At 52.3% G+C, this 21371-nt stretch overlaps 1 protein-coding gene across 1 annotated transcript in view; it reads right to left on the bottom strand.

Annotated features, from left to right (window-relative positions):
- INPP5B (inositol polyphosphate-5-phosphatase B) overlaps positions 1-10249 on the bottom strand; it is a 54345-nt gene extending 44096 nt beyond the window's left edge. The window contains 8 exon segments of the mRNA XM_059690122.1: positions 2983-3027; positions 3030-3353; positions 7359-7469; positions 8088-8117; positions 8254-8351; positions 8971-9065; positions 9421-9485; positions 10170-10249. Coding sequence (XP_059546105.1) covers positions 2983-3027; positions 3030-3353; positions 7359-7469; positions 8088-8117; positions 8254-8351; positions 8971-9065; positions 9421-9477 — 760 coding nt within the window. The 5' untranslated portion in view covers positions 9478-9485; positions 10170-10249.
- Between the last annotated feature and the right edge of the window lie 11122 nt (positions 10250-21371).

Genomic DNA, 21371 nt, shown 5'->3' with positions numbered 1-21371 from the left:
AGCTGGCCACAAAGGTGGAGATGAGGGCCGTATTTCTACTGTGGATAAACATCTAGGAAAATTCATTTTCCCCATATTAAAAGGATGTTGGTCACACAGACTTTGCTTATTGAGAGACAGAAAGATAGACACACCCAGGATCTATTTTCCAACATTCTCTCTGGCTTCTACCCTGATAATCTAGGTTACCCTTTATGCTACCCTGAGATATAAATAGCATCCATTTCCTTTCTCAGGCCAGGCGACTGTAAGCTTTGTTTCCTGGGTCCAGGGGAAAAAATACTCACGGCACATCTCATTCTAAATGTGAGTTACTACAAAGCTGCCTCACTTTGAATCAACCATGGGGAGGGGAAAAAAAAACACCCACTTCAAAATACTGAAATGTCTTATTACCATTTTGATAAATTGGTCCAGAATTGCCCCAGTGGGACTTCTGAGTAGCTGTTTCCTTTCTAGTGCGTAGCTCAGAATCCTCCAGAACACGGGTCTTCGCATGTGTCCAGGATAAAATGCAGGTGAATATTTTACAAAATGACATGGATGTACTAAGCTATGTACAGATTCCCCAAGAGGTTCTCTGGATTAGAGCACCTTCATTTGCTAGACAGAAATAAGGAGGCATTTCTCCTTTTATCGCCGGTCTGCATTTGAAGACATGGACTCTGATCTAAAACTAGCTGCATTTCACTTTTCTACAACAATCCCTACCACCTGAATTCAGCAGAAACCCATCAAAGAAAGGCACAGACGTCTTGGAGAGAGGCAGCAAAGTGAGGCCTTTCCTTTCTCTGCCAAGGCAAAGGCGAAGAGTAGAGATCAGGTTCACCTTCCCGGTGCTCTGACTCTTGGCTCACCCTACAGAGACCACCTTTCTTCTTTTTACGGACTGTGGGATCTCTCTGTGTCAGACTGTCATCTCCTCAGGGGAGCCCTCTTTCTCCTGATGTGCATGACAAATAGCATTTAAAAAAATTTTTATTTTTTTTTTTATTTCAGAGAGGAAGGAGGAGGGAGAGAGATATAAACATCAATGATGGGAGAGAATCATTGATCGGCTGTCTCCTGCATGACCCCTACTGGGGACTGAGCCCACAACCCAGGCATGTGCCCTGACTGGAATTGAACCATGATCTCCTGGTTCAACCTCTTGAGCCACACCAGCCGGGCCAAAGAGCATTTTTAAGCAGCCTTGGGTTGGTTCCCCAGGCTATTGGGAAGTACATATTTTGAGCATATGCACTTGGAAGTACCAAATCCTCTGTTTCTCTTGGGGGCACCCAGGGGGGTCCAAAGGGTTCCTGCCACCTGTTTTACAGGGTGTGACCCTCCTCTGAGGCCAGAATAAGTCTGGGAACGCAGTTGACCCAAACAGAACTGGGTGTTTGGTGCTATTGCTTCCCAATTTTAACATGAGCAACTAGAAATTAGTAAGATAACCCCCTTTACTGTAGGTATTCTGATGGGAACTAATAATTTCAAACTAAAAGTAAAACCAAAACCTTGACAAAAAATCCTCACTAGTGTGTGGCTAGTTTCTGGAGGCGGGGTGGGTTGTTTGTTTTTTGTTTTTTGGAAGGAATGAAAACATGCTGAGATCCCCACATCATTTATCACCCAGCACAGACAACTGGCTTCAGAGCTGCGCTGACTTCTCCCAGAAGACCTCTCTCTCCTTAGGGAATGAGACCCGCCAGCAGCCTGGTGCTGCTGTGCCAAGAAGACAGAACCCACCTCTTCCTGTTGCCATTGGGCCTGTTTTCCACAGACGGGATTCTGGCAGCCTCTTTCGAGGAGCAGAGAAGAGGATATGTTCTTAATCTTAAGGGGTCCCAGAACCAGAGCCCACAGTGTCATGGAAACTGAAGCAATAGCTGTCTCAAGATCAGCACTTCGAGTTATCTGAGCTAAACCCATGAAAGATGCCCGCTATCGGCACCATCAGGTGCTTTGACCACGTCTTGTGGTGGCCGCAATGAAGGAAAAGCATAAGGCCTGAGGAAGTCCTTGGCCTGCCTCGTTTCCTCTCGTTTTACAAAATTATGCAACCTGCTATCCCCACCCCCCACCTCGCGACCCGTCACAGTGTCCAGCCTTGAAGAGTCAGTGAAGCGCTGGCCCACACCTGACACAGCTACTTGAGACTCTTCATCTCTAGCGAATGGCTGAGAAAAGTGGTCATGCCAAAGCTCGAACGTAACTGGAGCCACATGGGCACGCCCAGGAGGAAAAAAAGAAGAAGAAAAAAACCCCACCAGGGCGCCCTTGCAGAACAGTAGGAGCTGGACAGACAATACAGGTGTGCAGGTCCTCCCTGAGCACCAGACCGGCCCAAATTTCAGCCCCGGGCCGCTCGCTCTCCAAAAGACAACCTTCTGCTCAACAATTGGCCTTTTGTGCTGCACAAGGGTTGGGTGGAAAAAACCTAGTCCCTTTTCCCTGGAACCTCATCCGCGTCTCCTTTCCCAGGGGGGACAGGGCTCCCCTGGACTCCGGCTCTGCGCACAGCCCAATCCATACCCGGGGCTGGGGACCGACAAGGGAGCCAGAGGGCCCCGATACGCACGCCATTCCTCACCCAAAGGAAAGGTCCGTCGGGACGCCTGCCCCCCGGCACCAGCCAAAGTCGGAAGGTCAGAACTGAACTGGCTGAAGGTTAGGTTGTCCTGCGGCTCAGAGAGGGGCAGCGACTGGCCCCAGGTCACACAGCAAGTCAGAAACAGAGTTGGACTCTACGACCCCAGCCTCAGCATTCCCGAATACCCCCCGGCCACCCGCCTGCCCACGCCACGCCCGAATCAAAATAATTGACATCCCCTCTCGGAGCTTCAGCCCCGGCGTCCCCGCTTCCGCAGCGCTAGAACCTCGGGCTTCACGGCGTGAGCCTCCACCCGCCAAACCGCCGGCCCTGCCCACCTGAGGGCCGGCCCCGCCGCCGCTCCCGGCCCAGAGCCCCAGCCGGCTTCCCACCGCCCGCCGAACCTGAGGAGTCGCGATCCCGAGAACCCGCGGCGGCGGACATCTCCCCGCTGCTTCCTCAAGCTCTTCATCTCGCCGCCGCACCGCCCCGCCTGCGCTGCCCCAGGGTCCCGCCCCCGCAGCCACCTCCGCCAATAGAAAGCCGGATGTCTCCATAACCACGCCTCCCACACACAACAGAGCCCACCCCTGCAGCCGGGCCTCCTCCAATCCCCACCGCCCCTCCCCCGATGGATACCTGCCTCCGCCAATTCTGGCGCGCCCGGGCCAGGTGCCGAAGGCCGGGTTCCCACCGCGCGGCGAGGGTTCCATCTCGGTGCACCTGTACCGAGACAGCCACTGGAACTCAGGATCCCGGGTCGCAGGGTCCAAGCCTGAGGCAGGAAGGAGGAGGAAATACTGAGCCACGGGCTTGAAGGGCAGGCTTCTCCCCTGCGTGACTGTATGCGCTCAGTCTCTTCGAAGAGTCTCCAAGCCTGTGTTTCCCTGTTTCCCTCGCGCGCAGAGTGGGTCCGAAATGCAAATGCAGTAATAACTGTGCCTTCCAAGGTAGACCTGTGCCTAAAAGTGTCCTTCCAAGGTAGACCCGTGCCATTCCCCCAACCTCGCGGTAACTGTGTGCCAAAGTCTATGCGTCATAGGTATCCTTAATCCGCACAACAAACGTTAGCAGGTCGGGAGCTATTAACCAATGGCCACTGAGCTCAGAGTGGTGGAGTCTGAGGTCACAGAGTGAGAGGCAGAGTTGGGAGCTCAGATAGATGTCAGTACTAGGGAGTGGGTAGAATGCTTTAACTACCCAAAATCTCCATCAGCAACTCGCAAGCCACTCCAAATAAACACACTCTGAAAGCAGCGTGCTTGCCCTGAAATACTCCTTCAGGACAAGTCCTCTGGCTCCCCCTTAACCAGATTGCCGTCCATCCTTCTTAGAAATTCTTGACTCTCCTCTGCCTGCCACTCAAACTCAGATCTGTCTGGCTTCCAGACACTTGCTGTTGCTTTCTACGCTACTCTGCTTGCTTCCCTTGTAGAAATTCATGAACCTGACCACACTGAATTTCCAACGGCATCATAAATGAGGAGATCTGGGTCCCAGTCCTGATGATGGCACTGCCAGGCACAGCTTTTAAATTATTTTCAGGATTTGCATGCTATTAACCTATCCCGGGCCTCATCTGCTCCTCATAAAACTCTTGGAATAGTAGGTAAGGCAAGTTCATGTTTCAACTGTAGAAATAATAAAGCCAAGGCCTGAAGAAATAAAATATATTATTCACATTCACAAGTAGGAAGTGGCAGAACTGGGATATGAACTGAAATATCTGGACTCCGTGGGCTTTGATGTTAGAACCTGGGGTTCCAAGTCCTATTACTTCAATTGATGAACATCTTTGGGTAAGTTACTTACTTTCTCCATGTCAGTCAACTCATCTATATAATGGAATATCTGCTCTTTAGGATTGCTCAAAGACTGACCAGGAGGACATGTTGTTGTCTAGATGTCTGGAAGAATGTCTGGCACGTAGATGCTCAATTAATGTTAGCTCATTCTTTGCTCTGTCACCTAGTGACCAAGGCACTTGCACTCCCTGGCTTTTTGTGCTGCACGTTATCCACCCAGGGCTTTTTATCTGTAACCTTATTCTGGACTTTTACCTGTAACCTTATTCTGGACTTCAGTCCCTTTATCCGTAAAATGCCCAGAATTGGGCTGATGGATATCCAAGAACCTGTCAGCTCTGAGAGTCCCATCTCACGCAGGCCCCCTCTGACAACTGCTCATTGAAACTGAGTTAGTATAGTTTCCCTGTTGATTACCCCAGATGTGGAACCCAGAAGGGAAAGCAGGTAAAGGGATTGACAGGCAGATACTTAAGCTTAAAAGAGGAAGTCATACTCAACTCCTCTCCTTCATTCTCACAGCCAGCCAGGTACCAAGCTCTGTTCGTCCATTTAACACATTTATTAAGTGCCAGGCACTATTCTAAGCACTGGGGCTAAAGTTATGAACACTTTGTGAACACCCACACTCATTGCCCCCAGGATGCCTTCATTCTCATCTGTAGGATCTCTCCAGCCTGTCCTCTCTTCCCCATCGCCATTACCAGAACCTTATCCAAGCCTCATATTTCTAAGGCCTGAGCACTGCAACACATTCCCATTGCTCTCCCTGCTTTAGGCTCCCCGCTTCGGCACCAGCTGCCAGAGGTACTTGTCTAACATGCAAATTCTGCCTTGTCATTCCAAGGGTTAAAACTCCTATAGCTCCCCACAAGCTACCGGGCAAAGTGCAAGCTCCTTGCTGGTTATTTATGACCCTTCATGAGCTGCCTCTACTGGCTTCTCTTGACTTAGCTCTCTCCACACCCTCCTTCCACCAAATGACCTGCTCTTCCCTCTAACTGCCTCTCCTTGTTGCCTGCCTGGGAAAACTCATTCAAGCTTGAAGTTTCAGCTTAAATATCACCTCCTACACAAAGCCTTCTCTGAGTCGTGTATCTGGTACAGGGTGGCATGAGTTTAGGAAGCATTACAGCAAAACTCAAGAGCTCAGATTTTGGAAGAGACTATCTAATCCTGGCTCGTAGTTCACCAGCAAGGCCCTGACCCTCTCTCAACCTCAGTTTCTTCATTTGTAAAACAGAGACATTGATAATACCTTGTAAGGTGGTAGTAAAGAAAGTGACATAATGTGCGGAAAGTTCTTAGAGCAGTGTCTAACACATAAGTCAACAGTGAAATTATGAGCCCTCTTGTACAGAAGGAGGAAACATTTCTGAGCTCCTACTATGTGCTGAGCCCTTTCATATGTGTTATCTCATTAATTCTCACAGCTCCACAAGGAAGATATTATTTATATATAGAAGTCGACAAAACCAAGGTTCAGAGAGGTAAGGTGGTTTGCCCAAAGTCACACAGGCAGGGACCAGCAAAGATAGGTTTCAAATGCAAGACGCTGTGTAGCTTCAAAGTCCATGTGCTTTGCTGTTATTACTATTATTAGCCCTCCTACAAATACCAATAATAATTATAAAATACGTTATTCTTGCCCTGACCGGTTTGACTCAGTGGATAGAGCGTCAGCCTGTGGACTGAAGAGTCCCAGGTTCGATTCCGGTCAAGGGCATATATCTTGGTTGCGGGCACATCCCCAGTGGGGGCTGTGCAGGAGGCAGCTGATTGATGTTTCTAACTCTCTATCCCTCTCCCTTCCTCTCCGTAAAAAATCAATTAAATATATATTTTTTAAAAATACGTTATTCTTGTTAGTTGAAGGCTTGGAGATAAATTTCCCCTTGCTTATAGAATAAACTTTAAACCCCTGAACCAGGCATTCAGAGCTCTATAATTGTGTTTTTCTCCCCTCCATACCCCACTTTGAATCCAAAGCCAGCATCCTTCCTGGCACCCCCGCCGCGCCATGGTCATGCTCCATGGTAAAATGATGATAGAAGGGAAGCCCATCCCCCATTCCTGCAGAGACAAGATGTTAGTCTGAAAGGAAGCAAGTAATAGTGTTGGGTGGACACCTAAGCCACAGCACCTGGTGGCTCAAATTTGCATGTTCTGTGGCTGAGCCTCTGCTCTATATAAACTCTTCTTTACAAATCTGCCTGGTTGATTTCCTGGTCTAAACAAATTCTGCCCTCAAGGCCACTAATCTCTCCCTGCTACGCCAAAGCTAGGTCATTTTCTCAGCTGTAGTGGGGAACAGAGCCAGGTTCAAGGGCAGGAGGGCTCATATGTCAGACTTCCCTGGGTTTCTGGCTGGGGTCAGCACAGAAGAAAGATGGGCTTCTAGAAGCTGTTGACCCAGCCAACTTGTAAAGGATTCTGCATCAGAATCACAACCCACCCTTTGCAACCCTGCCCACAGCCAGGAGGACAAAGGGGCCCTGCTGGAGTTAAAACTCAGGTCCAGCCCTGACCGGTTTGGCTCAGTGGATAGAGCGCCGGCCTGCGGACTGAAGGGTCCCAGGTTCGATTCCGGTCGAGGGCATGTACCTTGGTTGTGGGCACATCCCTAGTAGGTAGTGTGCAGGAAGCAGCTGATCGATGTTTCTCTCTCATCGATGTTTCTCTCTATCCCTCTCCCTTCCTCTCTGTAAAAAATAAATAAAATATATTTAAACACACACACACACACACACACACACACACACACACACAAACAAACAAACAGCTCAGGTCCAGAAATAGGAAAGGTGAAAAGCAAACACCATGGTTGGCTGGGGGCCTGGAGGCACTGTGGACAGATGACAGCCCACATGAGAGGGCACAGAAATGGGGGTGAGAGTCCAGAGTGTGGAAAGTCAACTGGTAGTGGGTAGATTAGTAACCAGCCAGCCCCCCAACAGAGCCTGGGTCTTACCTACCTGGACAGGCCCTGGCAACTTCCTGCAGGAACATCCTGGTGTGTGAACCAAAGGGGAGCTGGAATGTGAGGCTGAGCTCCGCTGTGTCCAGCTGGACGGTCACATCTGAGCCTGCACAAAGGAGGCCGGGAATGAATCCTTGACCTTCAGGAGCGAAGGATGGGTGCATCTTAAGGCTAGAATCCCCAGAATGGAGAATCAGCAGTCCAAGCTCCTGAAGTCCTTTCAGCCCTTCAGGACTTGCCCGGCCAGCATGTTCAGTAGTTGGTGCCGACTCATGAACCAGGAGGTCAGGGTTGGATTCCCCATCAGGGCATAAGCCCGGGTTGTGGGCATGCAGGAGGCAGCCGATCAATGATTCTCTCTCATCATTGATATTTCTCTCTCTCCCTCTCCCTTCCTCTCTCTGAAATCAATATAAAAATATATATTTTTAAAACATAAATTCTAGAAAGGCTGTGCTGGATCAGTAAGGGGACTTTCCATACACTCAGCTCCAAATTAACATCATCCTCAATCGACAGAGGGCACGGACCGAGGCTCTAAAAAGTCGTTGAGCCTTCCCACAGCAGTGCTACACGAAGCTGAAGAGACAAGTCCATCCCCCAGCAAGTGGAATGAGAAACACATAGAGGCAGATAAGAGAGGCTGTCTGTCAGCCGGTCTACCCAGCTGTGCCAGGCACTTACTTCACACCCAGACCCTGTACCCTCCGCCCCAACTACTCACCGAGAATGTACAGTTCACCATCTGAGGACACTGTGGGGAGGGAAACGAAAAGGCCCTTAGCCCTTGAGCACCTAGTGCCCCTCCCCCAACAAGGGCAGAAATGCCCTGGGAGCCAGAGGAGAGGGACTCATACCACCCAGGCCCCCCCCCCCCCCCCCCCGTGCACCTTCTTCCAGTGTAAAATCCCGCGAGACCGGCACTATCTGGTCCAAACAGACGTCATCCCCAGTGATGGCCATCCTCCGGTGCGTATACAGGAAGAGACTACGGGCAGGACGGAGAGGTGAGGACAGGGCCCGATGGCCGCCCGATGGGCCTGAGACAAAAACGGCGCGACCCCTTTCCCTCCCTGGACCTGGACCTCTTTCTCCATCTGTAAAGTGACGGTGGTGGATTAGAAAATGTCTGAGATCCGCCTGCTGGTGAGGAGACCTTTGACAAGCAGTAGTATTCTCTCTGTGTGTGTAACACGTGGGTGGTGCTGACAGTTTCTCTGTGCTTCAAAGTGTATGAGACACTTTCCATGTAATAACTCCCTTGAACCTGGACAAACAGGTCCGGAGGAGTAAAACCCCTTGCTCAAGGCTGTGTGGCTTGGAAGTAACAAAGCCTGGATTTGAACCCAGGCCATTAGACGCAGGATCTGGGCCAGTATGTTAAACTGCCTCTTCTCCAGAAGCTTTCTCTTCTCATGTTGAGGATTATATGAGCTAATTATATGGAGAGCTTAGAATACAGTATTCCAAAACTATTAACTATCATTAGTGTAATTATTCTAGAAGACTCAGACTCTGCCCCAGAGGGATGGTTGAAGTCCAGCTGGAGGGTACTGTGAAGAAAAACCCCGTGGCCCAGACAGGTGGGGGCCGAACCCCTCACTCACGCGTGTTCTTGGCCTCCATGTTCCAGGCGGTAGCGCACGAGCCCCAGGAGGCGGCTCTGCCTGCTGTCTCCCTCACACAGCACACCCTGCACTGCCTGCTGCTCAGGGTCAAGGGAGATGAAACAGGAGGCCAGGGCTCTCCCATCCCAGCCGGCCCCACCTCCCCTGCTTTCCCCTTGCCCACACAGATTCACTGTGTGACCTTGGGCAAGTTGCTTCACCTCTCTGAGCCTTCCCCATCTGTGAAATGGGAATGATAAACCCCAACTTCACGGGGGCGGGGGGGGGGGGGGAGAGTCCAGTACCAAGGAAATACTGAGTAAATACTGCTTTCCCTCTCCCCGGATGGCTGAGCGAGAGGGAGGAGAGCATGTAGATACATAGACTTTCCTTTCCACTTCCAAGGCCAGGCAGGCCCTGGGGCTGGGAGCTCAGTGCTGGGAAGGATATGATGATGCAATATTCCCCTTCAGCCAGCGTCTCCTGGATGGCCACAGACTGGTCCATGCTGGTCCCTGTTGAGCAAACACACCCCCACACCCCGGGAGGGCAGAGGGGAGGCCCCTTTAGTTAACAAGTTAGCCAGGAGGCGGTGGGGCTGCCGCAGAGGGCTGAGGGGCAGGGAGGAGGGGCGCCTGTGCAGTGAGAAGACAGAGAGGATGGGCCTTGGAAAGCTGCTAAGGAGAGGGGTTACTTCTTGGCCCCAGGTGGGATGTACAGTCTGTGGTACCGCCCTTTTTCTGGAAGGGTGCCTAGTTTTTCCCGAGAGGGGTCCAGTGCACTGTGGGAAGTGGGGTGCCTGGTCCCATCAATGGGGAGGGGACACGGCCCCATCGCTCCTGGGGTGGGCTCTGCCTCCCTTTGGGGAGCAGTATTCGTCCTGCTGGCTCCTCTTCGGGAGGTGTCAGTGGTGTGTCTGCATGGGGGTGGGAGCGGCATCCTGCTACTCTTCGGAAGGGAAGGTCTCATCCTGGACAAGGACCCCAGTCCTGTCCCTCTTTCCCTGGAGACAGGAAAAGTGTCCCATCGCTCCTTGGCCCTCACCCCCATCCAGTAGGCCCCATTGCATCAGCCACAGGCCAGCGGAGTGTCCGGTTCTGGCAGCGCAGGACAGGGGTTCCAGCCCTCAGCTTGCCCGCAATCTCCTGGCCAGCTCAGCCCTGGGTCCCCCCTCCCAGCCTGCTGTCACTGCCGCCTACCTCCTCAGCTGTCACCGCTGGGTGTGCGGGACTCCGTGGCCCGCGCCCCTCCAGTGACTACATTTCCCAGCAGCCCTAGCGCACACCATGGCCACCCAGCCTGCAAGTCCCAGCATGCCTGCGTCAAGCCTGGGGGTCTCCCCACCCCTGTTAACTCCTTAGGTCCTGGGGTGCGCCGGGCTCCCTGTTCCGGAAAGGTTTTCCTAATAAATGCCCTGATCTCCACCCCTGACCCTAAGTCATGGGGCCAGATTTCCCCGCCCACGGCCTGCAAGGAAGGTGGTCACATTTAAGAGAAAAAAGTAATGCATTTTTACTTTCTCTTCAATTCCATTCTGAACGCCTCTCAGCCAGGTGGGCCAACTCTGGCTTCTACTGGAACGCTTCCTCCCCAAAGGACTACCCTGTCCTAGCCGAAAGAGGAACAACGCCAGGGAGAACCATTAACCCGTTTCCAGCTGGAGAAACTGAGGCTCAGAGACGCGATGCAGCTTTGCCAAGGCGCTGCAGCCAGCCAGGGGCTAAACGGAGCCTGGGCTGAAAGTCTGACTCCAATTTCTGTGCACTGACACTGCCACGCACTGTCCTATCTCCTCCCTCAGCCTCTCGGGATTGTACGATGTGCCCGCGACAGAGAGCATCCAGACCTGCCTGCCTCACAGAGCTGTGTGAGGAAGGGGGTGTGAACGCACTGTGTGGAGGGTGTGACACTGTTCCTATATACAGGATTATGCCGAGACCCATTCCTCCCTCCTCCTCCTCCTCCTCCTCCTCCTCCTCCTCCTCCTCCTCCTCCTCCTCCTCCTCCTCCTCCTCCTCCCCCCACCTCCTCCTCCTCCTCCTCCTCCTCCTCCTCCTCCTCCTCCTCCTCCTCCTCCCCCCACCCCCTCCTCCTTCTCCTCCTCCTCCTCCCCCTTCCGCCTCCGCCTCCGCCTCCTCCTCCTCCTCCTCCTCCTCCTCCTCCTCCTCCTCTTCCCGCCCTCCTCCTCCTTCTCCTCTTTCTCCTCCTTCTCCTCTGGAAACTCGGTCCTTTCTTGTTCTCCAGCCCCTTCCCCTGATTCACCTGGTCACCTGCACTTGGGCAAGGCCCTTCTCCATTTGGCCTCGATTTCCCCATCAAAGATGAGGAGGTTGCTCCAGATGGACAAGGGCCAGGTCAGGTAAGGGAGGCCAGGACTGGTCTCTCTCGGCCTATTGGTCACTTCACTAACTGTAACCTCGCTGTCTTTTCCTCACCACCCCGGCACAGCTGGGCCTCAGAAAGAGTTGGTTGAATTAGTGAATTAATTAATGAATTGTCTGAATGAATACACCTGCTCTCAAGCTTTGACCCAAACTGAAGGGTCAGTGCTGGGGAGGGAGTGACCGCTCTGACTTCTAACCAGCGCCCCTCTTCTCTCTCCTAAGCTGGGAGTTGCCGCCCTCATGACAAGTCCAACTTTGAATATGTAAACCAGTTCCAGAAACAGGTACCACCTTCTTCCCCATCCTCTCCTCTTCCTGGAAATTCCCACAGCACAAATGGAGCTCAGGTTTATTTGAATTTGACTTCAAAGTCGCGTGGGGGATGAGGGAAAAGGGGATAGACTTATACCCTTAGAGATAAACAGGGTGGACTTCACTGCAGGAAAGCAGGGGAACCCCAATTCCAGCCCCACTCTTTTGTTTTAAATATATTTTTATTGATTTCCGAGAGGAAGGGAGATGAGTCATTGATGGGCTGCCTCCTCCTGCACGCCCCCTACTGGGGATCAAGCCTGCAGCTTGGGCATGTGCCCTGACCAGAATCAAACCATGACTTCCTGGTTCATAGGTCTATACCAGCCGTGGGCAAACTACGGCACGCGGGCTGGATCCGGCCCGTTTGAAATGAATAAAACTAAAAAAAAAAAAAGACCATACCCTTTTATGTAATGATGTTTACTTTGAATTTATATTAGTTCACACAAACACTCCATCCATGCTTTTGTTCCGGCCCTCCGGTCCAGTTTAAGAACCCATTGTGGCCCTCGAGTCGAAAAGTTTGCCCACCCCTGGTCTATACTCAACCACTGAGCTACACAAAGCTGGGCTCCAGCCCCAATCTTTTTTTGATTTTAATTAAATCTTTATTGTTCAGATTATTACATTAGTTACTCTTTTTTCCCACCATAACTCCCCTCCATCCAGTTCCCACCCCACCCTCTGCCCTCACTCCCCACCCACTGTCCTCATCCATAGGTGCACGATTTTTGTCCAATCTCCTCCCTCACCCCACACCCCTTTCCCCCCCACCCAAGAATAGTCCATTCCCTCTCTATGTCCCTGATTCTATTACAATCGCCAGTTCATACTGTTCATCAGATTATTTATTCCCTTGATTTTTAGATTCACTTGTTAATAGATGTGTATTTGTTGTTCATAATTTGTATCTTTACCTTTTTCTTCTTCTTCCTCTTCTTAAAGGATACCTTTCAGCATTTCATATAATACTGGTTTGGTGGTGATGAACTCCTTTAGCTTTTTCTTATCTGTGAAGCTCTTTATCTGGCCTTCACTTCTGAATGATAGTTTTGCTGGATAAAGTAATCTTGGTTGTAGGTTCTTGGTATTCATCACTTTGAATATTTCTTGCCACTCCCTTCTGGCCTGCAAAGTTTCTGTTGAGAAATCAGCTGACAGTCGTATGGGTACTTCCTTGTGGGTAACTGATTTTCTTTCTCTTGCTGCTTTTAGGATTCTCTCTTTGTGTTTTGCTCTTGGCATTTTAATTATGATGTGTCTTGGTGTGGTCCTCTTTGGATTCCTTTTGTTTGGGGTTCTCTGTGCTTCCTGGACTTGTAAGTCTATTTCTTTGACCAGGTAGGGGAAGTTTTCTGTCATTATTTGTTCAAATAGGTTTTCAATATCTTGCTCTCTCTCTTCTTTTGGCACCCCTATAATTCGGATGTTGGTACTCTTGAAGCTGTCCCAGAGGCTCCTTACACTATCTTTGTATTTTTGGATTCTTTTTTCATTTTGCTTTTCCAGTTGGGTGTTTTTTGTTTCTTCGTATTTCAAATCTTTGACTAGATTCTTGCGATCCTCTGGTCTGCTGTTGGGAGTCTGTATAATGTTCTTTATTTCAGTCAGTATATGCTTAATTTCTAGTTGGTCCTTTATCACAACATCGAGGGTCTCATTAGATTTCTTGAGGATCTCACTACATTTATCGGCGGTCTCACCAGTCTTCTTGAAGATCTCACTACATTTATCGGCGGTCTCACCAGTCTTTTCGAGGGCCTTATTCAGTTTATCGGCGGCTTCTAGACAGTTCTTTAAAGACCTTAAAAGTGTGGTTTTGAACTCTATATCCAGCAGTTTGCTTTCCTCCCATTCTGTCATTTGTGTCCTGTTTCTTTGTCTCAGCATTTTTTATGCTTTGCTGTGTCGATAGAGTTCCTTTCTGTGCTAAGTGTCCCAATTACCTGAGGTAGACACTCTTGGTGCACCCCCTTGTGGGCTTTGTGCACAGTCTTGTTGTAATTAAGCCTTGATTGTTGTAGTTATCACTGTGAGGAATTGACCTCCAGGCCAATTGGCTGTGAGAATCAGCTGTGTCTGCAGTGGGAGAACTTCTGTGCTAGAGACACCCCTCTGGGGCTAGACTTCCTTCAATGGGGCTTTGGTGCTCACTGAGTCTTCCCCCTGAGTGTGTCTTTTACGGTTCCACAGAGCTGCAAACTGGATGGTCCCACTCTGACCTCTGGGCTTCCTGGCTCCTGGATCTCTAGGGAGGTGCTAATCTAGCCTTTGCCTGAGGCTATCCAGCAAAAGTCTCCCTGAAGGGCTTGGGCGGGGCGGGTCCCACAGGATCAACAGGGCGGGGTTAGCAATTATGGCTGCTCTCAGTCTTGCCCCCAGAGGCTCTGCTTCTCAGTGTCCCAGTAATTGCTGCAAGCCCCACAGAGAGAAAGCTGCCCGAGGGTTCTGAGCGATGCCAGACAGTCCCCGCTTCTCCCGTATGAGTCTGGGTCCCTAGAGACTCACCCGGAGTTGGAGCTCAGAGTCTGAGACTCCCTCCCAATTGAAAACAACAACCACGCCCTCAGCCGCCAGCCCTCTCCGCATGCACTCTGCACCTTAGTATTTTACTTCAGTGCTGCGCCTCCTCTGAGTCTCGGTATGTTTTACTCTTTCCTCCTAGTTGTAGAACTTCCACTCAGCCAGCCTTCCTGTGGTTCTGGATGATGTCCGTTCCGTCTTTTACCCAATCTTAATGTCAAAGGCTGGGGAGCAGGATCTGGGAAAAGTGGATGGGGCTGGGCACTTTTTACAATCTGTCCCTGTAGAACTTCGGGGTCCTCCCACTTGATGGGGGTCAGAGGGGAAAAACAATTGCTCTGTTTTTCCCAGATAAACCCAAGCCTCTCCTTGAACTTGAGGCTAAGGCCTGGCCCTTTGGAGGACACCATGGCCAGGCCTAGGTGGTGGGAGGCAGGAGTGAGGAGCCTTGAGCCCAGAGCTGTGGAATTGATAAATCCCTTTCACTAAAATTACAGCTACAGGAATCAGAGCTGGGGGTGGGCCTGGGGGCTTGCCAGGCCTGCAGGGTCTTCCTGGCTGTTTCTCCCTGATCCGGCTGGGCCTGGCTAGGGAGCAGGACAGAGTGGAGGAGCAGCAGCATGGCCACAGCCAGGGACTGGTGCAGGGGACTCCTGGTGGCCCCTGAGGCTGCCTGGTTGAAGTGGAGGCTCCCATCCAGATGGAGGCAGCTGCCTGAGGCCAAGGCGTGGCAGCACTCCTGGCAGCAGGACTGAACCACGGCCCGGAACACCTGTGGATCCCTGCCACCCAGGCTTGGCTGCAACCCGCAGTGTAGCCCAAGCTGGACCGTTTCAGCTGCAAGAAGAGATGAGACCGTTCATCCTCCCCTTGCCCCTCTCTCCTGCTCACAGAAGCAGAAAGTGTTAAGTGGGCCATGACTGAGCTGAACCTCTCTGGGCTCTTAGCTCACTCTCTGTGAGGTCAGCCAAGTAGTCCCTAGAGAATCTACAGGGTGCTCAGAAACAAGGGCCCATGCCAGGGAGACTTAGGAAATTCCAGCTGCTGCCCGGGATGAGGCATAGTGCAGAGCTGAGAGGCCAAGCAGGCTAGACCCCAAGCAGCCTGGCTCCCAGCAGGTCCAGCTCCAGCCAGACTTGGCTGCTGACCTACTCAGTCCAGGCAGAAGGAGAAAGGCCTGTATTTACGAGGCAGGACAGTGCTCCAACCCTTGGAGCTCTCCAGGGGCCCACCTCACAGAAGTCCAAGCCTTCAGGGCACATGGCCACAGCTTTCTGCCCTTTGAAGCATTCGCTGCCTTGGCAGGAGAAGGTGGCACAGATTTTCTCCTGGAAGAGAAATGGAGGGGAGGTGGAGGGGTAGGGAGCTCTCCTCAGATTGAACAGGGAGTGGATGACAGAGAGGCGAGGCTGGAGCCCCATCATGCCTTCTCATTGGCCCAGCTACCACATGCTGTCCGTCCCCGCCTCCACCTCTCAGAGCAGGCAGGTGTGAACGAGACACTCACATTTCTCTGGGGGGCTGGTGGAGTGGGAACCAGCTTGTCCTCTGGGACGATCAGGTGGCCTAGACCTGAGTCAGAGCAGGGTTTCCCAGGGAAGTGCCGTGATACCTTTGCAGGGGGCTATTCTGCAAAGTCCCAGTCCCCACCCCAAGGGAAGGCACCTTGTGTGTGGACAGTCTCCACCTGAAACTCCCCCCTTTGTGCCACCCTAGACAAGCACAGGAGATTGTTCTGGCTGCCTTTGTGCTTGGGGGGGAGGGCGCACTGGTTAAGCTGGGCTGGGGAAAGGTGTGGGGACTGGGAAGGGAGTCTGGAAGGGGCTGGAGCACTGAAGGTAGATGGCTCAGACGTGCGGAGTTGATGAATGAAGTAGACCTCAAAGCTAAGGGTCAGCCTGACAAGGTTTAGGAATGAGGTATCCATAGAGATTGAGGAGTTGGTGAACACTGAGCTCAGATTTGCGGAACTCTCAGAATGAGGTTCAGAATTGGGGGGTTACTAGGTGGACAAGGCAAGAATGGGTGGGACTAAGAGCTAATGGGGCCAATGGAAGCAGGAGTCAGAGTAGAGGCTCCTACTTGGAGGGCAATAGAAGAGAGGCTGGTGGGCCTTTCTCACCCGAGGCCAAATCATTGAGCACCAGGCAGAGTGGGCCACCGCTGCAGCCCTGCAGAGAGTAGGGCCCGGGGCTGGGGGCCGAACTGTTAGCCAGCAGGCAAGGGCTGAGTCCAGTTTCATTTCCCCCCTCACAACCATGGCTGCACTGGGCCGTGTAGTGGAAGGTGTTGAGTTGAATCAGCTGGATAAAGAGTACGGGGGTGGGGGGAGGCCAAAAGGGGGATAAGGACACATATGTAATACCTTAATCAATAAAGAAAGAAAAAAAAAAGATAAACAAGATGGACAAACCTTTACCCAGACTCATCAGGAAAAAAAGATAGCGAACCCAAATAAATAAAATCAAAGAAATTCAAAGCGGAAAAAAAAAAAAAAAGCGTACCAGAGAGTCCAGGAGGATGGGGATGGGGGACACAGCCAATCCTGGGCTATAGCTCAACCTCTCCCGGCACCTCAAACAAACTCCTCTCCCTCCCGCTTCAGTCTCTCTCCCAGCACCTTCCTGTAGGTACCTGAAAATCAGTCCCTTCCAACGGCCCCAGGCCCAACCCCTGCAGCAGCCCTCATGGTCGCCTCCTGCCTGGGCCCCTCAGCACCCCACCCGCACCTCACAGCGGTGCTCCCCGGATTCACACTCTTCCATTTGGCTGGAGAACTTTGCCTCCTTACAGCACATCTCTCCAACGCAGTGCAAGCGGTGGCATCTCTGTGGAAGGGTTTGAACACTGCGGCCTCATTCCCTTGGGTGGAGCATTCGGGAGGCTCTCTCCTCCTTCGTCTGCTGCTTACCTGGGCAGGAGCAGGGGTCAGCTGACTTCTGACCAGGTTCTGGGCTATCAGTAAGACCAGCAGGAGGACTGGTAAGAGGAAAAGGAGAGAGGGGACCACTGCAGGGAGTAAGCAGCTCAAGGGTCACAGGTCAGGGAAAGGCCATGCAGTGGTGAAGTAGAAGAGGTCATGAGGTCAGGGCAAAGAAAGGGCAGGCTCAGGGCCCAGCAGTAGTCATGGGTTAGGGTTGGTCACAGAGTCCAGGAAAGACTGGGGTCCTGGGCCGAGGACAACTACCTCTGGGTAGAGCAGCCCTATGGCTACTAGTGGCCGGAGACATCTTCTGTTGAGGTGCTGCAGGAGCGGGAGAGAATGAAGGACCGGTCCCGGGCAGCCCAGGTGAGAGCTGCAAACAGAGTCCCATTATTGCACCATGCAGATGAATAAACTGAGGCTGGGGAGCAGGGGAGGTCAACTGTAGGGGAAAAGGGTTACCAGAAGCTGAGTTTTTGTTTCCCGAAAGTCATACTGTCAGTGACTTTGATGCAGGTACAACAGGGCCTGCAGCCTAGGAACAGCCCCTCTGAGAGTGAAAGTTGTTGTTGGCATGGCAATAGCAGCATCCCAGGGAGCCAGAGTTGGAGCAGGTGCAGTGACAGGAAGTAGATATCCGGTGCCATTGCCACTGATCTGGCCTCTTTTGACTCCAATAGGACCTGGCCTGGGGGTGGGGCAGGGATGACAGGCTGCCTCGGAACCCAGGGCAGGGAAACCCTGGGTCACAGAGAGGGTCAGAAGTCAGGACTCACTATGACCAGGTTCTTTTTTTTTTTTAATATATTTTATTGATTTTTTACAGAGAGGAAGGGAGAGAGATAGAGAGTTAGAAACATCGATGAGAGAGAAACATCGATCAGCCGCCTCCTGCACATCTCCTACTGGGGATGTGCCCGCAACCCAGGTACATGCCCTTGACCGGAATCGAACCCGGGACCCTTCAGTCCACAGGCCGACACTCTATCCACTGAGCCAAACCGGTTTTGGCATGACCAGGTTCTTAAGGGTTCAGAACCCTGGGGGCTGAGCACAACCCAACCCCCAACCTTCCCAGGGCTAACGGCATGTTTCCCTACTCTCATGGCTATCGTCCTCCATCAGCACTTGGATCTCTCTCAGGTGATAGCTGAAGGGGCCCCCTCTGGGCTGGGCCCCTCTGGCCGTGGTCTTCAGTGCATGAATGGGGCGGTGCTCAGGATTCAGGTGCTGAGGTGAGGCAGGATGGGGCCCCTTGGCAATAAGGGCCACTTCTTTCTCCACCCTCACCCCTTCTTACGACCAGGAGCCTCAGCCCTTCCACTGTTCCCGACACGCAAGAAGCAGTTGTCATCCAGTCAGTACCTATTCAGTGGGACTTCCATCCCCAAAAGAGAACAGGGTCATGGAAGGCCCCGAAGGTTCTACCCAGGTCCCTGTCCTTGTGGAAGGAAGAGCCCAGGCCTCCCTCACAAGCCCCTCTTCCTCCTCCCTGGTGTGGGTAGATGAGGCTGCAAGGACAGTCCAGGAGTGTGAGGGGGGCCAGACACTCCACAGATCGGAAAGCCAGCAGTGCCTGGGTGGTTACCTTGCCCATCTACTTTAAAAATATATTTTATTGATTTTTTACAGAGAGGAAGGGAGAGGGATAGAGAGTCAGAAACATCGATGAGAAACATCGATCAGCTGCCTCTTGCACACCCCCTACTGGGGATGTGCCCGCAACCAAGGTACATGCCCTTGACCGGAATCGAACCTGGGACCCTTGAGTCCGCAGGCCGATGCTCTACCCACTGAGCCAAACCGGCTAGCCCATCTACTTTAGTTTGTGACCCTGTCCATGGCTCGAGAGAATATTCCCTGTGCCCCACCCCCTCGCAGCTATAGGCCTACCTGCACACCAACAGGTGTGGAGGGCAGCGGGCATGTGTGCATGAACCCAAGAGGCTGCAAGTGCAGTCCCGGAAGCTGGTGGCTGCCCCTCCTCCCCTCCGATCATTTGCCAGCTCCTGGAATTCCCTCTGATGTTGCTGCCACCAGGGACACACAGGGGCCACAGACAAAGGAACCAAGCACCACCAATGTCCAGACTGTAGCAGGAGGGAGGAAATAAAACCCACTGGCAGTTTGGACAGATCAAGGGACCCCCGTGCCAACATCCCACTGGGATGTGCCTTATTTGCCTGGCAGGTGGAAAGGACTCTCAGAAGAGATCAGAGGGAGGGGAGGGCGGTGTCCTCCCAGAGCCCACCTGGAATGGAGAACTGGCTGACAGTGGAAAGGGAAGTATGTGGGGAGGTCACAGGCCCATTCCCAGCACGAGAACTCTGAGGTGAGTCTGCTGGCAGGACTCAGTGGATGAGGGAAGAGGTAGCTATTATCCCAAGTATTAAAAAAACAACCCACACACAAAAAAATGAACATGCAGAGGGAGGAGGAAAATCTCAGACATTTGCCCTTCACTTCCCCTACACATGGTTACCTTCAGTGTCCCCTTTGTAGACCCTTCCAGCACCAGCTGACCCCATGCGCAGAACAGAAGGAAAACGGAGGAAGGGCTGAGCAGGTGAGGGGACTCCTGCTCCAGGGAGGTCAGCAGCATGAGTGTGGGGGCCAGTCCCAGGAAGGACTTCCCAGCTGCTTCCTGCCTGGGCTGGGCGGGGCAGCTTTCCTCCTTGAAGAGGGAGTCACCTGTTCCCAGCAGGAGGCGCCCAGGCAGAGGTTAGTCTCTGTGTCTATGGGAGAAGGTCTTACAAGATTCAGGAACCAAGGATGGGCTTTGGGAAATTCATGAACCCCTAAAATTCTGTGCAGAAAAGCTATGCATGTATTTTCCCAGGGAGGAAGTCCACAGTTATCTTTGTAGTTTCAAAGGAATCTCTGGTCCCAAAATGATTAAGACCTACTGACCTAAACCAAGAAAAAGCAACCCTCCATTCCTTCCCCGGCCTGGTCAGTGGGCTCAGCTGGAATCCTGGTCTCCCCACAGCAGAACCCGGAAGTCCAGACTTTGAGGAGTCACCTCTGGGGAAAACCTCTTCTGGTGCCAAGTTTGCCTGAACCTCCCTGACAGCTCTGTGCCCCTCGGAGCTGGATGGCGCTGGGCACGTGGCTCTTCCTGCCAGCCCACGAGGTGAAGGAACCTCCTTACCCCTGGTTCTGCTCCCACCTTCTCACCTCCACCTGATTCGCAAGATCTGCAAACCTAGGTGTGTCTGGCACGTGGAAGGCACTAAAAAAATATTTGGGTGAATGTAACGAATGAAGAAAAGTCTTTGCTATGATAGGGAAGCCCCAGGTTTCCTCCAAGTCCGCTCAGCTGCATAGTTATCTGGGCAAGAACTCCTCAGAACCTGGAGCCATCTCCCCTCCACACTGTAAAGAAGAAAAGCCGGTTCTTGGGTGACGGCGTTAACCTGGAGGCCCGGCACCCACTCCTAGAGGAGTAGGACAGCTGGTTCCTCGGGAGCCCTGATGCTGCTATTGCTCCAACAGGAAGGCTGGAGGGACGCTTCCTCCCCATGTCTCATTTCCAAGGCTTGTTTCACTCTTTTCCCAAGTGGCAATGTCTCCTTGCACTTCGGTAGGGCTAGTTTTCGGTAATCACCGTTTCCAGTTGCCTCAATTAGGTTTAATTACCCTCTCACGCGCTGCTTCAGAAGCTCAGGCCCTGAAGAGGTTGTCCTACTGGGATTTTAAGCACCTGGAGGAGCCAAAGCACAGAGCATGTGAGGAGTTGCCCAAGGGATGGGTTGAACCAGGAAGGAAAACATCAAGTGACGTGCTGTAGGGGCAGAGGTGGCTAGCCCTATTGCCACGGAGATGGCTAGGGCAATAGGTACATGTGAGGGAGAGGGCCAGCTAAAGTACGTGCATTACAAACAAACCGAAAAATCCAAGTATTGAAGGGCAGAGGGGACAGAGGGGGCCTTGGGGAAATCCTGTTCTGGAGTAGCCCAGTGCCCTCAGCTCCCGTTCAGACAACTGTGCCAGTGGGCAGACCAGTGCCCTCGGCTCTCCTAGTTCTTTCCACTTGGGTACCAGATTCAGCTCCCGGGCCGGGGCTCAAATCCACCCAAATATTGGCTACCTGGGCTAGGGCAACAAAGGACTAGCCCAGAGGTCGGCAAACTCATCAGTCAACAGAGCCAAACATCAACAGTACAACGATTGAAATTTCTTTTGAGAGCCAAATTTTTTAAACTTAAACTATATAGGTAGGTACATTGTTATTAACTTAATTAGGGTACTCCTAA

Source organism: Myotis daubentonii, chromosome 3 (assembly GCF_963259705.1).
Source record: "Myotis daubentonii chromosome 3, mMyoDau2.1, whole genome shotgun sequence".
Taxonomy (NCBI): domain Eukaryota; kingdom Metazoa; phylum Chordata; class Mammalia; order Chiroptera; family Vespertilionidae; genus Myotis; species Myotis daubentonii.
This window is presented reverse-complemented; position numbering and strand designations above follow the sequence as displayed.